This window comes from Mustela erminea, chromosome 6, assembly GCF_009829155.1.
Source record: "Mustela erminea isolate mMusErm1 chromosome 6, mMusErm1.Pri, whole genome shotgun sequence".
NCBI classification, from domain to species: Eukaryota; Metazoa; Chordata; class Mammalia; order Carnivora; family Mustelidae; genus Mustela; species Mustela erminea.
This window is the reverse complement of record NC_045619.1, coordinates 15,079,268-15,096,979: the sequence shown is the minus strand read 5'-3', so window position 1 is coordinate 15,096,979 and position 17,712 is coordinate 15,079,268. Positions and strand designations below refer to the sequence as shown.

General features: G+C 35.5%; 1 protein-coding gene across 1 annotated transcript in view; it reads right to left on the bottom strand.

The window, feature by feature from the left end:
* Window positions 1–397: 397 nt before the first annotated feature.
* CRY1 (cryptochrome circadian regulator 1) overlaps window positions 398–17,712 on the bottom strand; it is an 83,181-nt gene continuing 65,866 nt past the window's right edge. Inside the window, exons 4-13 of the mRNA XM_032346488.1 lie at window positions 10,993–11,177; window positions 10,525–10,613; window positions 9,807–9,947; window positions 9,414–9,725; window positions 8,159–8,310; window positions 7,721–7,923; window positions 7,526–7,621; window positions 2,172–2,243; window positions 1,993–2,096; window positions 398–1,042 (exon numbers count right to left, since the gene is read on the bottom strand). Coding sequence (XP_032202379.1) covers window positions 1,993–2,096; window positions 2,172–2,243; window positions 7,526–7,621; window positions 7,721–7,923; window positions 8,159–8,310; window positions 9,414–9,725; window positions 9,807–9,947; window positions 10,525–10,613; window positions 10,993–11,177 — 1,354 coding nt within the window. The 3' untranslated portion in view covers window positions 398–1,042. The remainder of the gene's footprint in view (window positions 1,043–1,992; window positions 2,097–2,171; window positions 2,244–7,525; window positions 7,622–7,720; window positions 7,924–8,158; window positions 8,311–9,413; window positions 9,726–9,806; window positions 9,948–10,524; window positions 10,614–10,992; window positions 11,178–17,712) is intronic.

Sequence of the window (17,712 nt, the reverse complement as noted above, 5' to 3'; positions counted from 1 at the left end):
TACTCTTACCCCTATAAGGTTAATAACTTGTCCAAGATCCCAAATGAGTGGCAGAGCCAGGTCTTTGACTCCAGAGCCCACATTATTAATTATAGTGACTAACTCATAGTTATAAGCCCCATTACCTCAAATAACCATTTTGGTTTTGTATCTTTCTTGCAGATAGATAGGTATTATAAAAAGTATAAAGCATTTGGAAGTTGGTAATCTTATTTGGAATAATTGTGAAAAATACTGCATTACTAAAGTAAGTGGAACCTGATCCTTAATTCAGAATGGTTACATGTGGTTTACAGACTGTTTCTGATTTGTAATCACATCTCATATAACAATGCTCTCCCCCTTACCTAAAACAAAAACTTAAAAAGAAAAGAAAAAACAACCACCACCAAGGACACAAGATTCCATATATGCATATACTTTAATAACAAGGTCACTTAGCTATAAATGAACAAAAGGAGACAAGGAGAACTTAACACATGATACTTCCACAGATTTGGGTCAAAACAGGCATACATGAAGATTTAAAACATATATTGTCTGTGTTAACAGAGGTTATAACTACCAATTTTGATTGTGCACATTTTCTAAAACATTATCAAAGAGTGTAAAGTTAGATCAAACAATGATGTCAAGAAAATTTTGTCCTAAAATTTTAACAAAGTCTTTTAAGAAAGTCTAAAAACCTCCTATTTTCCCACATTGACTCTCAAAACTTCAGTTTGTATATCAGAATATCAGTTTGCCACTTTAACCTTTACCATACATGAAAAATTATCAAAAATATATTGATGGGTCTATATTGTGACTATTTATATTTACATTAAGCAAAATTATTACCAAGTTCTTTATATACAAATTACCATTTCTCCTACATGAAGTTCATTAAAAAGTTTAAAACTACAGAAATGTCATTAGAAACAATGCATTTCAAAATGTAACTGCTTTCCATCAATGAAGAACATTTTAAAATAATTTAACTGAAAAAAGTAGTGAACTCCCCACCAATTTCAGCTGCAACAGTATTCTTCCTGAATGTTTTCTGTGATTTAAGGGGGGAAAAAATGGGGTAAAGTTGGATTGCAAGGAATTAAATGATAAAAATTTGATGAGTGCTTACTGATCTTATTTTCAAGCAATGTACAGTCTAATTAGGGCTGGTGCTAAAAACTAAAGCAATTTTTAAAAACTTTTTATATTTTTTATTTTACTTTTTATTATTGCTGTTCATATATATATTATTACTGAAGTATAACTGACAGACAATATTATATTAAGTTTCTGGTGTACATCATACTGATTCAACAATTCTGTATGTTAATCAATGGTTAACATGATAAATATAGTTAGCAGTAATTTAAAAAATGCCAACAGTTTAAGATAACTGTTAAACATCCTTAAAACCTGGTAAATGTACTATTATAGATACTCTTCAAATAAACTTAAATCAAAAAATAGTATCCCACATCCAATTCAACTGAATATAGCCATGGCCTTTTGATACCTCTAAAAAGGACAATATTTAAAAAATCAAACTATTCCAGAACTGGAAAGAATTTAGATTCCAGAAGTATCAGAACAGATAAAAGAAAGTTATAAACATTTAAGAGGAAAAGATTTGGGGAAAAGTTCATAAAGGGATTAATAATACCACTAAAATAAAAAGTCACTTTAATTGTTTTAGACTCAAGGTCGTACAGTAAGGAATTAAAAAGATGTCTTTTTCTGAGAAAAAACTTGAGCACAACATCATTACTTTTTCAAATTTAAGTATCATCAATTAGGATGATCTTAAAACTAAGTGCTGCAATTTTTCCAGTAGAGATGCACTTCTCTTGTCTAAGAATTAACTAATTTTATAGTAATCACTGAAAAATTTAAGGCTCAGTTTCTCTAGTTTGAAAAATGTGATAAGCTCCATTTCAGAAATTGTCTTATTTATATTGATTACACACTACACTAAAGCAAGAAATAAAGGTCCAAAGTATTTACCTAATTAGTGCTCTGTCGCTGGACCTTAGAACCGATAGTCTGCGTGTCCTCTTCCTCACTAGGACGTTTCCCACTACTGAGACCAGTGCTCATGGGGCTTCTTCCTACATATTTACAAAACAATTATGTTTAAGATAGGAAGGTGAAAAGAACAGAATGCTCAAATGCTTCATTCTTACCTTGCTTTAATAGGTGAGCTTGTTGATTTTCTCCATGAGCGTAATGTAAAATACCACTCCCTTGAGAGCAACCTGTTAGTATTTAAAACACAGTAAAATTACTTCAACCCCAAATCTTATGTATTAAGACTACAAATCTAGTTTTTAGTAATTGTATTAAGGTCATTTATGCTTTTTAGGACTAAACCTCAATCCTTCATAAGAACAAAGTCACAAGTCCAAATCAGGAAATTTAAACTTAGGGTCATATAAATGTTGACTTTTGGTTCAAAGGCAAAATCACTGATAATCATTTTCTAAAAAACATTTCTTTACTGAATAACAATTAGACACTTGACCATGGAAGCAAAATATAGAGCAACAGTGAAATATACATCCTCCTTTACCTCTTGTCCCTTTATTCCACATTCTTCCCTCAGTGCCTGTCCAAAATATATGTCCTTGGAGATAAGTGAATAAGGGCCTTCCAGATGAGAATTAAACAATTCAAATCACACAAAGAGGAGGAAACACAATGTGGCAGTTACCTAGCCTAAGCAATTACATTAATCCTTGCAAAAAGAAACAATGTTATAGGAGAGGGGGTTGGCACAGAAAGTAGGTTCTAGAGAAACAATATGTCCAGATACTGTCAGTATGTCCAGATAATGGACAAATGTGAACATTTGTGCCCCTACACAGAAGTCGCCTTATGGTCTAAGACAATCTACTTATTTTTTTATTGTAATTTCATGCTCATCAAGTTCCTCTGGATAAAGAATTCAGCTTTTTAGATACTCAGAATTGGGAAAGTGAATGCCCTGATGAGGGATGAGGGCTTCTATCACTGGAAAGTGATAGATAATAAATAATAAATAATAAACTAGTGCTCCCTGTTGATATATATATTTTAAACATTTTATTTATTTGTCAGAGAAAGAGAGAGAGAGAGAGGGAGAGAGCATAAGTAGGGAGAGCAGCAAGGAGCCCTATGCAAGACTCAATCTTAGGACCCTGGGATCATGACCTGAGCCAAAGGCATATGCTTAACTGCCTGAGCCACCCACACATCCCTGCTATTTTATATCACATGGATGGTGTGTATGTGTGTACATGTGTTTGTGTGTGGGTGTGTGTATGTTTGTATTTGGTGATGGTGCAGAGGAAGAGAGAGAATCCTAAGTAGGCTCCACAACCAGTTGGCGCCTGATGCAGGGCTCAGTCTCATGACCCTGAGATCATGACCTGAGCCAAAATCAAGAGGCGGATGCTTAACTCACTTTTAAACCTCTAATTATACTAAATTATACTAATTATACTAAAAACACTCTGTTCTTGGACTTGTTGAAGGTCTGATTCTGGACTACAGCACATTCACCACTGAATGGTGTTACTCCTGGTTTCACCATCAGCAGAGTGTCCCCTAATAGTGATAATTGTTGTCTTCCATTATTGCACAAGATTATTTAAAACTTCACCCAACAATGTGAATGTACTTAATTCCACTGAATTGTACATTTAAAACGGTTAAATGCTAAGTTTTATGTTACATATATTTTGCAATCAAGAAAACTTCAATAGGGGCACCTAGGTGGTTCTGCTGGTTGAGTATTGGACTCTTGGTTTCAGTTCGGTTCATGATCTTAGGACCTAGTCCTGCATCAGGCTCCCCACTCAGCAGGGAGTCTTCCTGGGATTCTCATCTCCCTCTGTCCTTCCCCCTACTCATGCACACACTCTCTCTCTAAAATAAATTTTTTTAAAAAAAGGAAACAAACAAAAAAGGGAAACTTCAAAAAATACATTTTCAATTACTGTATTTAGTTGAGTGCTAAATTGTTGAGTGCTCCTTTATGCTAGAGATTATACTAGGTACTAGGGATAGAAATATTATAAAAACATGAGGTCTTATCTTCAAGGGGCTCACAATCCAAGTAGAAGGTGACAGATACATAAAATCACTAAGTACAAATAAGTAATATAATGGTCCTGGGATGGAAGTTGTTATAGCATACAGTGAGGACACTGAGGAAGGAAAAGTCAATTTTATTGGAAGAGTCACAGAGGTAGGCTCTAAATAACAGACTAGTCACCTCATTTTCTCAACTCCATCAATTTTATTCCTCTTCCTGTTCTAAGATAAATGAGAATAATCTCATAAACAAAAAAATACTGAGTGAAAGCAGCCAGACACAGAAAAGAGCACAAACTATAATATTTTTATAAAGTTCAAAAATGGGAAAAAATAGAATTAGAAATCAGGAGAATGATTACTTTTGAAGATGGGGGAGGGATTAATAAGCTCAATAAATACATACAGAATTTCCTTAAGATAGCATCTTATTCCTTTAGAGAGTTAAATGATAAGCAGGCACCTAAAATCTTCCTGTGCCCTAAATTCATGAATATCTCAACTGCCTATAACTTCCCCATAAAAATGCAGTAAACTGGGGCGCCTGGGTGGCTCAGTTGTTAAGTGTCTGCCTTCAGCTCAGGTCATGATCTCAGGGTCCTGGGATGGAGCCCCGCATTGGACTCTCTGCTCTGCAAGCCTGCTTCTCCCTCTTCCTCTGCCTGCTGCTCCCCCTACTGTGCTCTCTGTCAAAGAAAAAAATCTTTTAAAATATGCAGTAAATTATATTTTCACAAGAATAACAGTAAAAGAGACAATGAGCAGAGAAAAGAGCTTTGCCAAATCAATTGGCTAATGACTAGCTTAGCTGCTTAGAAAAATCAGAAATCCCATATTCATCATGTCTTTAGGGACACTACAGTAGTTAAATTTCAAATGCCAAGATTATATGAGATAGGAGTCTTAGAATGAAAACTTTAAAAAAAAAAAAAAACACCCCATATTTCTTGTTTTAAAAAATCCCACATTTTTCTAAGGGCAAAAGTTTATATGAACAGACTCTTCTTATGTTATACTGCCAACAGCACCAAAAGGGTTTTTCACTCATAAAATTCTAACTTAGGGGTGCCTGGGTACCTAGGTTGGTTAAGTGTCTGCCTTTGGCTCGGGTCATGATCTCAGAGTCCTGGGATGGAGCTCCAGTTAGGGCTCCCTGCTCAGTGGGAGATGCTTCTCCCTCTACCCCTCCCCCTGCTTATGCATGCTGTCAAAAAAAAAAAAAAAAAACTTTAAAAAATTCTAACTTAAAGTACTGTGGGGAGAAAACTGCATAGAAAAGATGTTCAAAGGAAATATGCTGAAATTTTAATAGTGACTATCTCTGCTGGATGGAATTGTGGGTGATTTTTATTTTTCTTCTTTTCTATTTTTCTGAATTTCCTAAACTGTATATGGTGAATAGTTTTTTTTTTTAAGCAGTTTTGAGGTACAATTACATAACATAAAATTCAGCTGTTTTAAGTATACAGTTCAATAATTTTTAGTAAATTTACAGAGTTGTGTCATCATCAGCACAATCCAGATTTAGAACACTTTCATGCCCATTTGCATTCATTCTCATTCCTACCCTAAACCTAAGGTAACCATTAACTTACTTTATTTTAAAGACATGCCTTTTCTGAGTAATTCATACAAATGGAATTGTGCAATATGTGGTCTTTTATGTCTGGATTCTGTAACTTAACATAGTATTTTTGAGGTCTATCCATGTTGCAGCAAGCACCAGCATTTTATTCCTTCTTACGGATTAGTATTCCATTGCATGGATGTACCACATTTTGACTATTATAAATAAAGCCATCATAAACATTCTTATGATTCTTGTCTTTGTGTAGATATGTTTTCATTTCTTTTGGACAGATATTTAGGAATGGAATTTCTGGGTTTTATGTTAAGTTTATAAGCTTTTAAGAAACTGCCAACCTGTTTCCCAAAGTGGCTGTACCATTTTACAGACCACCACTCACAACATATGAGGGTTCCAGGCTCTTCACATCCTCCACAACTCTTGTTATTGTCTGTCATTTTTTAGGCACTCGAGTGGGTACAGGGTAAATAAGTCATCCCAGTTTGATAGGGATTTTTCAAGTGTTAGCACTGCAAGTCTCATGTCTCAGGAAACCCCTCAATTCCAGGTAATCACTGACAGTTGGTTACCCTAAGTGGGAAGTCTCTGAGTGGTTTTGACTTGCATTTCCCTACTGACTAATAATGCTGAACAGGTATTTTTAATAGAAAAAAATAAAAAATAAAATGTATTACTATCATAAATAGATTATGGTTTGCTTTATTATAAGAACAGAAATACTTCAAGTCATCTATGTACAAATTATAAATAATCTTGCCCTTTGATATACCTTGTGAGACACTATGAAAGTCTACAAACAGGGTAAGTAGAGGGCATAAAAGGATATACTTCAGAATGTGGCAAAAATCCCCTTGTATTGGGCATAAAGTAGATAGTCAAAATGTGAGTGCTTTGCTCCTTTCTCCTTAATCTAATTGTTAAAGAAAAAAAAGTATATGCTCTCAAAAGGGTACAGAGTATTTCTGAATCAGAAAGGCTCAATTTTTTAAAGGGTTTGTTCTTAATATCAACTTTAAACATGTGACTTTTTTGGGGGGAAAAAAAAAGCATTCCTCTAATGCCTTGAGGCATTTAATTAATTAATGAATCAAATTAATTAGCCTCATGCTATTTTTGGTTAGAACCCTTAAAAACTGATACAATGATTCAAATTTCTAATACTGGCTCCTTGACATTATTAATATCACACATTAAGAATATATGTGGCAACTAAGTATATATCATGTGGAAAACCACTACAAATAAGACTGGAAGGAAAAACTCATGTGCAGAAAGCTAAAGGCCCAATGCATGTGTATGATAAACCTTTTGGCCATATTCATAGGACCACTAAACCTTAACTATTTACCTTATACATAAAAGTAAAAAAGTAAAAAAAAAAAAAAAAAAAAAAAGAGCCTTCAGAAGGGATATCTGAATTTCATTCTACCCTTAAAATTGTCCTCCTCGGGGTGCCTGGGTGGCTCAGTGGGTTAAAGCTTCTGCCTTCGGCTGGGGTCATCACCCTGGGGTCTTGGGATCAAGCCCCACATCGGACTTTCTGCTCAGCAAGAAGCCTGCCCCATCCCCACCGCCTGTCTCTCTGCCTACCTGTGATCTCTGTCAAAAAAACAAGATCTAAAAAAAAACCTGTCCTCCTCATTCAGTTTGTAAGATCTTTACCTTGAGCTAAATTCTACTACATGTAATGATGGTTTCCATCTCCAAAATGTCACTAATGGAATGACAGGGGTGTGTGTGTGTGTGTGTGTGTGTGTGTGTGTGTGTGTGTGTGTACATGTATGGAGAAAAATATTATAGTGAGATTTAATAAAAAATATATTTGATTATTAATCTCTTTATGTTGCAAAGTATAGAAATTTCCTTTTCACTTACTTCCACTGCTGCTACAACCTGGAATATTTTCTCCAGGAGAATACCCCAAGAGGCCTCCATTCCCATTAGGATTAGAAGGCACTGATGCAAGAAGACCTAAAGGGAAAAAATTTCCTATTAAATTATGGCCAAGATCAAACTCAAGGATAGATACATAAACACCTCCGAAGAAACAAACCAAAGTTACTAACATACCTAGTCCTCTATATCGTGAAAGCTGCTGATAGATCTGCTTCATCCTTTCAATATTTAAACGGCTTGCCTCAGCATGATTTACCATTGGTTTAGGATAATTAACTCCTATCAAACATTTGGCTACCTTTTGGATACCTTCTGGTGCATTCCAGGGATCATAGATGTATTTTGCAGGGAAACCTCTTAGGACAGGCAAATAACGTCTTTTGGGAGAAGGAAGAAAAATTATAAATAAAATGAACTACAAGCAAATTATAAAAAACTAATTATTAGCTATGAATGACCAAAATCAAGTCAAAACCATCTAATGATTTATTTACCCATCTCCTCATCTCTGCTGCCCATCATGAGTAGGGAACACCTTAAGTGTTGCTTAAACATGAAAAGCTCTTCCTGGATTAGTTATTCCGAACTGAATAATAATCACCCTTGATTTACCTGATATAGTCTCCATTGGGATCTGTTCTCCTACCAAAACCAACAGGGCAATAGCAGTGAAAAAACTGTTGGAAAAAGGAACTACAAGACAGCCACATCCAACTTCCAGCATTTATGCTCCAATCTGCATCAAGCAATAATTCTTCAAATACCTTCAGAAGTAACAGTAACCAATTAGTTTGTACACATATAATTCTCAAAGCAAGCATTTTCCAGGTCTCTGTAGATCAAAAGTCAAGACAAAGAAAATCTAGCACAGAACTGTAAAACTTGTTAATATTCTGTTCTATAATGAGTTATTTCAGGGAAAGAAAAATATCAGTAATATAAGTGAATTTTTCTTTCTACTCTTTGCAGTGTTATGGGGGAGGGTAAAATAATCAGTCAAGTCACTGATTCAATTAAAAAATGGAAGAAAAAAAGCAGTAAACATTTTCAAGAAAGCAAATATGTTATCAAATAAATCACTAACAAAAACTGAGAAGCTTGGTGCACTCCCCTACATATAGGGAGCACCCAAATAAAAATGACTTAAAATGCACTAGCGAAAAAGCAAAAGATAAAAAAAAAAGCACTAGCATTATAGAGTTTAAATTTGGAATTCCTTGACCAAAAGGGAATTAGACTTTAAACGCCTTTTTATAAATTCATTAAGTCTGTACTAGACATTTACTTCACGTAAAACTTTGTATTAGGAAATACCAGAGACACAAAAGAAAAAAAAAGGATCAGAAATGGTCCTTGGATAGGGGACATCTATGATATAGGCAGATAGATAAAACAAGTCCTGTTATATATAACCACAAGATGATGTCTCAAAATAATACTATGCTTCACTTTACAAAACAAATCATTAAAAAGTTATGATATTGAAGTGATATTTTAAATTTTATAATGTAAATTCACTATTTCTAAGAATTCTTGGGTAAATCCTCTTTTGTAACAGAAATGATCACCTATAAATATGTAATCCAATGAGTCCAGAGTGTTACATTTTATAGTTCCCTTGATGGCTAGGCTGGTTCAGTCTCTGAAATGACTTGAGGTTAATCAAACCAGTTATCACCATTTCTCCTGTCTGATTACACCATTTCTGCTCTCCAACAGTGTGCCTGTATTAGGGAATTAAATTCTTTACCTGCTGGAAAAAATTAGACTATAAATGAATCTAAGTAACAGACAACTTCTAGGAATTGTTTTAGTAAGGTATAGACTCAAAATAAGACTGTGCTACATTAGTTAGAAGAATACTCACCTTCATTCCTTCTTCCCAACTAATCCACAGGTCACCTCGGGTCAGGAAGCAAGCCACTGCATGTCTGGCTAAATGGTGAATCCAACCCTCCTGACGAAGCTGTGTCATGATGGCATCAATCCATGGAAAACCTGTCCGGCCTTCCGCCCATTTTGCTAAAGCCTCAGGATTTTTATCCCAAGGAATCTGAACACAGATGGGATTTCCTTCCATTTTATCAAAGCGTGGGTTATTTGTTGCTGCTGTATAGAAAAATTCACGCCATAACAGTTGCCCATAAAGGGACAGTGGAGGGGAACTGTTCTTCTTTACCTAAAGTTAAAAAGCAAAGAAGTAGTAACACCAATTTTTAAAGAAGTATTTTGAAAAATAAGCTTCAGTTTTAGGTAATACCTTTTTGTATAGATCTGTTAGTTTGAAGTAAAACAGTCGACATGACAAACAACCAAATCGGAGATAAGGACTGAGTCCAGTAGGGCTAGCAAGCAGGGAATTTGCATTCATTCGAGGTCTTTCAAAGTTTGCCACCCAAGCCTGAAAACACAAAGAGAATTATGCTAGTTAACTGGCTTTTCCATTTAAAAAGAGTGTTTAAAACTGACCTGTTTTTTTAAAGTTACATAGTTCTTGGGGAATAAAATTTTATTACCCCAGTCACAGACATGTTTTAATAAGAAACACAACAGAATAAAAGTGAGCTTTCTTTTGTTTCAGCCATCCTTGGGTAACACATACTTATATGAAATAAATTAACCTCAAATTCCTAACCCCAAGCTAAAAGCACTTTTGACCTGTCTTCCTGACACTGAGCTCCAGGTAAAATAGAAGAACTTTATCTTAGCTTCAAAGATACAGTCATCAGATACCAGCTTACATAGGAAGAATAGAAGAGGTGGCATTGGTAGTAGCTAAAGAGGAAACAGTGGAGAAAGAAAAAAATATTTAAATGAGGAGGTGGTTATTAATCTTCAAACAATTAGGTGTATGTTATTTTATTTTAACTATTTCTCTCAATTCTTCTTTTCAATAGTCTATTTTTTGTTTTTAAAAAGAGTGAAATTATTTTTTAATTGTCAGTTTGGAAATACAAGCATGATCTCTATTATCATACTTTTCTTTCCAAATGCCTTTCCAAACGTGTAAGTGCTTCAGTTTCTCCGCCTGGCCATACTGCAGAGGGCAAGCCATCTGTATCAAAACCTAAAAAAACAAACAAACAGAAAAAAGAAAAAGATATTCTTCTGGAACTAAAATAATTTTTTATGAACCACAATAATTGGTAAAACTACTTCACAGAAAAATTATGACAGTAGCATAAATATGAACTTATGGCCCTAGATAGGTCTTCACATATAAGGACATAATATGGTCTCTGTTCTTTAGGACAAACATCTTAAGGTTATTAACAGATACATCACATTTATAGAACACATAATATATAGATTTATTACTTCTTAGTATAAGAGATTAAGATTTTTTTCTCCTTTGTTTCCCTCTTAATGCAAAATACTTTACATATCAAATCAGAAGTGAGATTTTCTCAGTGGTTTATTGATTCTCAAGCTTCATTTACACCTACCTAGTTCTTCTAGTGAAGGGACTCCATATTTCTCATCATGGTCATCAGACAGAGGAGTTGTACACTTTTCTATCACTTCAGAAGTAATTGTCTCTACTGGCATCTCTAGTGGTTCCATTTTGCTGATAAGAGTCTGGAATCTTTTATAAGTAAGAGGTGGCTGTCCACCATTGAGTTCTATGATCCTATTACAAATTTAGTAAAATGCAAAAAAAAAAAATAGTTAGTAAAATGCAGCTAATATTAAAAAATAGTAATATATTTTGATTGATAACTTCTGAAAATGCTTAAAATCAAAACACAAAGTTAAGGGGTGCCTGGGTGGCTCAGTGGGTTAAAGCCTCTGCCTTCAGCTCAGGTCATGATCCCAGGGTTCTGGGATCGAGCCCCACGTCAGGCTTTCTGCTCTGCAGGGAGCCTGCTTCCTCTTCTCTCTCTCTCTGCCTGCCTCTCTGCCTACTTGTGATCTCTGTCTGTCAAATAAATAAATAAAATCTTTAAAAAAAACAAAAAACAGGGCGCCTGGGTGGCTCAGTGGGTTAAGCCGCTGCCTTCGGCTCAGGTCATGATCTCAGGGTCCTGGGATCGAGTCCCGCATCGGGCTCCCTGCTCAGCAGAGAGCCTGCTTCCCTCTCTCTCTCTCTCTGCCTGCCTCTCTGCCTACTTGTGATCTCTCTCTGTCAAATAAATAAATAAAATCTTTAAAAAAAAAAAAAAAAAAAAAAACAAAAAAAAAAAACCCAAAGTTAATTACTTAAGACTTCCAGGAGGATATAAGCTTCTCATATGACCAGGAAACTTATTGAAATAGCTAGTGAATCTAAAAATTATTCTCTTCATTTTCTAGACATCTGCTATGTGTCAAAAATATACAGCATGCAAATAACAAAACCTTTAAGACAAAGGGTATTATTAAGCACCATGAGTGAAAAAACAAGTGGTTAAGTTAGCCTGAAGACAATAACATAAAAATAATATATGTGAAAAGGTAAAAACACATTATAACACAGTTTAAAGAATCTCTTAATCATCAGTAAAAAACAAACCAGACCAGTATTATAATGAGAAGCAATAAAGCAAGTCTTATTAATTAGGATTCTACATACTATATACTCTATGCTATATACTATAGTGATAATCACTTGCAACTTTCTGTTGTGCTCATTATGCCTTTGTTAAATATGTCAGTATATGTATCTTATGGACATACTTTATATTTCCCTCCTCCTTTTCAATGTACTGTTGGAATCAGTTTGCTAGTATTTTGTGAAGATCTTCATATCTACATTCATGAGAGATACTGACCTATAGTTCTCTTTTTTTATGGTGTCTTTATCTGGCTTGGTACCAGGCTGATACTGGCCTCATAGATGAATTTGGAAGTGAAATTAAGAAAACAATCTCATTTACAGTTGCACCAAAAAAATAAAATACCTAGGAATAAACTTAACCAAAGAGGTAAAAGACTTGTACTCTAAAAACTATAAAACACTGACAAAAGAAATTCAAGATAACACAAAGAAATGGAAAGACCCTCCATACTTATGGCTGAAAGAAGAAAAACTGATGGGTTGCCTGGCTGGCTCAGTCAAAAGAATGTGCAATTCTTGATGTTGGGGGAGGGTAAGTTCCACGTTGGGTGTAGAGATTACATAAATAAATAAACCTAAAAAAATTAACACAAAATATATTAAAAAATTTATACACTACTCAAAGCAATATACACATTTAGTGCAACCCCTATCAAAATATCAATAGCATTGGGGTGCGTGGGGGGCTCAGTGGGTTAAAGCCGCTGTCTTTGGCCCAGGTCATGATCCCAGGATCCTGGGATCAAGCCCCACCTCAGGCTCTCTGCTCATCAAGGAGCCTGCTTCCTCCTCTCTCTCTGCCTGCCTCTCTGCCTACTTGTGACCTCTGTCAAATAAATAAATAAAATCTTTGAAAAAAAAATCAATAGCAATTTTCCCAGAGCTAGAACAGACAATTCTAAAGTTTACATGGAACCACAAAAGACCTTGGAGAGCCAAAGCAATCTTGAAAAAGAAAAAACATTACTGGAGGTATCACAATTCCAAGTTTCAAATTACATTATAAAGTGGTAGTAATTAAAACAGCATGGTACTTGCATAAAAAGAGACATATAGGTCAGTGGAACAGAACAGAAAACCCAGAAATAAACCCACAATTACATTTGGTCAGTTAATTATCAACAAAGGAAGAATGAATATACAATGGGAAAAAGTCTCTTCAACAAATGGTGTTAAGAAACTGTACAGCTATATGCAAAAGAAATGAAACTGGACCAATTTCTTGCACCATATGCAAAAATAAACTTAAAGCAGATTAAAGACCTAAATGTGAGACCTGAAACCATAACAATCCTTGAAGAGAGCACAGGCAGTAAGTTTCTCTGACATCAGCTGTAGCGACATTTTTCTAGCTATGTCTCCTCAGGCAAGGGAAATAAAGGCAAAAATAAGCTACTGGGACTACATCAAAATAAAAAGCTTCTGCAAAGAAGGAAACAATCAACAAAACTAAAAGTCAATCTACTGAATGAGAGAAGACATTTGCAAATGACATATTTGATAAAGGGTTTGTATCCAAAATCTATAAAGAACTTATAAAACTAAACACCCCAAAAATAATCCAATTAAAAATGGGCAGAATTGGGGCGCCTGGGTGGCTCAGTGGGGTAAAGCCTCTGCCTTTGGCTCAGGTCATGATCCCAGGGTCCTGGGATCGAGCCCCGCATCAGGCTCTCTGCTCAGTAGGGCACCTGCCTCCCTCTCTCTCTCTCTGCCAGCCTCTGCCTACTTGTGATCTCTGTCAAATAAATAAATAAAATCTTTAAAAAAGAAAACAATGGGCAGAACACATGAATATTTTTCCAAAGAAAACATCCAGATGGCCAAGAAACACATGAAAAGATGCTCAGTATCACTCATCATCAGGGAAATGTAAATCAAACTATAATGAGATATCACTGCATACCGTCAGAATGACTAAAATTAAAAACACAAGAAACAACAAATGTTTGTGAGGATGTAAAGAAAAGGGAACTTTCTTGCACTGTTGGTGGGAATGCAAATTGGTGCAATCACTGTGTAAAATGGTATGGAGGGTCTTCAAAAAGTTAGAATTACCCTAAGATCCAGTAATTGCACTACTGGATGCAAATAATACAAAATACAAAATACAAAAACACTCATTCAAAGGGATACATGCAACCCTATGTTTATAGCAGCATTATTTACAACAGTCAAACTATGGAAGCAGTCCAAGTATCCATTGATAGATGAATGGATAAAGACAATGTGTTTTGTATGTATGTGTGTATATACACACACACATATGTACATATATATATGTACACACACACACACACACACACACTGGAACATTACTCAGCCATTAAAAAGAATGAAATCAGGGTGCCTGGGTGGCTCAGCGGGTTAAGCCTCTGCCTTCTGCTCAGGTCATGATCCCAGGGTCCTGGGATCGAGCCCTGTATCAGGCTCTCTACTCAGCAGGGAGCCTGCTTCCTCCTCTCTCTCTGCCTGCCTCTCCACCTACTTGTGATCTCTGTCTGTCAAATAAATAAATAAAATCTTTAAAAAAAACCAAACACAAGAAACAACAAATGTTCGTGAGGATGTAGAGAAAAGGGAACCTTCTTGCACTGTTGGTGGGAATGCAAATTGGTACAGTCACTGTGTAAAATGGTATGGAGGGTCCTCAAAAAGTTAGAATTACCCTAAGATCCAGTAATTGCACTACTGTGTTTTTACTCCCAAAATAGAAAAACACTCATTCAAAGGGATACATGCATCCCTATGTTTATAGCAGCATTATTTAAAACAGTCAAGCTACGGAAGCAGTCCAAGTATCCACTGATAGATGAATGGATAAAGACAATGTGGTTTGTATGTATGTGTGTATATATATGTACATACATATATGTATACACACACACACTGGAATATTACTCAGCCATAAAAAAGAATGAAATCAGGGTGTGTGGGTGGCTTAGTGGGTTAAGCCCCTGCCTTCTGCTCAGGTCATGATCTCAGAGTCCTGGGATGGAGCCCTGTATCAGGCTCTCTGCTCAGGAGGGAGCCTGCTTCCCGCTCCCCCCACCCCCCTCCACCCACCGGCCTCTCTGCCTACTTGTGATCTCTCTCCCTGTCAACTAACTAAATAAAATCATTTAAAAAAAAAGAATGAGGGTGCCTGGGTGGCTCAGTGGGTTGGGCCGCTGCCTTTGGCTCAGGTCATGATCTCGGGATCCTGGGATCGAGTCCTGTATCGGGCTCTCTGCTCAGCGGGGAGCCTGCTTCCTCCTCTCTCTCTCTCTGCCTACTTGTGATCTCTCTCTGTCAAATAAATAAATAAAATCTTAAAAAAAAAAATAAAAAATTTTAAAAAATAAAAAAAAGAATGAAATCTTGCCATTTGCAACAACAAATATAGATAAAGTTAGAGAATATGATGCTAAGTGGAATACATTAGTCTGAGAAAGACAAATACCAAATGATTTCATATGTGGAATGTAAAAAACAAAACAAACAAGCAAGGGGGCAAAGAAAGACAAATCAAGAAACAGACACTTAACTACAGAGAACAAACTGATGGTCACCAGAGGGGAGGTGAAGCAGGATATGGGGTAAATAGGTGATGGAGATTAAAGAGTACACTTTTATCATGATGAAAAATTTTTTTAAAGTACATTTTTCATTATAATACATATAATTACATATAAATTATAATCTCTATGTAACTGTGATACCACAAGAACTATTCTCTCTGCTTTTAGTAATTTTGTTTCAGTGTAATACTTTGAGTTTATACACAGGGGCATAATGAAACTTATGGATAGTGAAACTGCAGTGATATTAGTGACACTGCTAATTACATGACTTAAGCAAAATAAAAACCTGAGAAAAATGTTTTCTGTATGTTACATTTTTATATGATGAATTATATATAGTAAATACAATTCAATCCACTAAACAATCCAACTATATGCATAGCACTAAATCTCCCACTCGGATGCAACTGCTCTTACCTATTTTGTCTCTCATGGGGTTTGAGACAGGCCACTAGAAAATATTATCACTTTGGCATACTGATTACTTTGAATTAAAGTTACTTAAGAAACAGTCAGTATAAGAAGGACACTCTGAGCCTGCTCTGTCCCCCTGAAAGCAAGAAATAAGTTCCCTATGTGAAGGGCACTCTCCTAGAACCTGGAGAATAAAAGGTATCCTTATCATCAGAGACAGGGAATTCAGGCCTGAGAAGGCTATATAAACTTCAGACATTTGCTACCCTAAACTCAAACTTACTTAAGTGTCCTGGCATTTCTTCACTTATTGTTTCTTTGTCTAAGAGATTTAAATGTTGCCTGCTTTGCTTACTTCTTTGAGTCTCATAACCTGGATATATGAATTTTTTTTGGATATATGAATTAAATTTATTTTTCTCCTGTTAATCTGTCTTAAGTCAATTTAATTATTAGACCAGCCAGGAAGTTAGAAGGGGAAAAGGTAAAGTTCCACCCCCAAACCTACCCCAAATATACTTCCTTCTTGATATCAGCTTCCTAAAGTTAAGAAAACTGGTAAACTAGAAGGCAAGTTTATTTTCAAGAGATATATGACTTTGACTTAATAGGAAATAAGACCACTGCCTGAAATCAACCCACAGTTTTTCATACATTTGGAAAAATAGAATAAAATTAACTAGTTTGTCATACAGCTTATAGAATTAGCTTTACTAACTTGATAAAATGAGGAAATAACTAAAAGCAAAACAATTTAAAAGGCAAAAGTTACTACATTAATAAATCTTGTGAACCCTCAAAACTCAAAGCATATAATAACTCCTAAATTTAAACTATAATCTTTTTTGGACAAAGCATCACCAAAAGATGGTATTTCAAGAAATACATTTTAAGAAATAAGATAGTATGCTGTTGTTCGGAGGACTATGGCTACACAAAGTAGTATTACATACAATTTGCAACTGGACTTAAAATCCAGATAGACAAGACTAACACACATGAAATAAAAGAACTTCAGACAATCATACTAAATATATCACAGCACTTCATGGTTTCATGTCATATAAACTATGAAATTAATATTGCTAAGAGCTCAGAAAGGCAAGACCACAGGCTGAGTTAGGACAGTCAAGGTAAATTTAGTGATACTCTTAACAGTTTGAAACTGAGACTCTGTCTACGGCCATACCACCCTGAACGCGCCCGATCTCGTCTGATCTCGGAAGCTAAGCAGGGTCGGGCCTGGTTAGTACTTGGATGGGAAACTGAGACTCTAAGTATTTTTGTCTTATGCACTCACACATCTGTAATTTTGGCATCTGTCACTAAGTAAAAAATCAGAGCAGTTAAATAAAATGCTAAGGGTCTGATATATTTATTTAATTCTCCCACAACTGTATTATGTATATGTTGTTACTTCCATTTAAAAAAACTGAAATCCCACAGGTTAAAACTTACTTGTCCATGTACTTTTTTTAAAATGCCCAGGGTGAGCCTAACGTAGGGTTTGGGTTCATAACCCTGAGGTCAAGACAAGAGTTGGACACTTAACCAACAGAGTCATCCAGGTGCACCCTTGTCCATGTACTTAACACCCCTGAACTGTACACTTAAAAATGGTTGAGACAACAAATATTTATGTGTATTATACC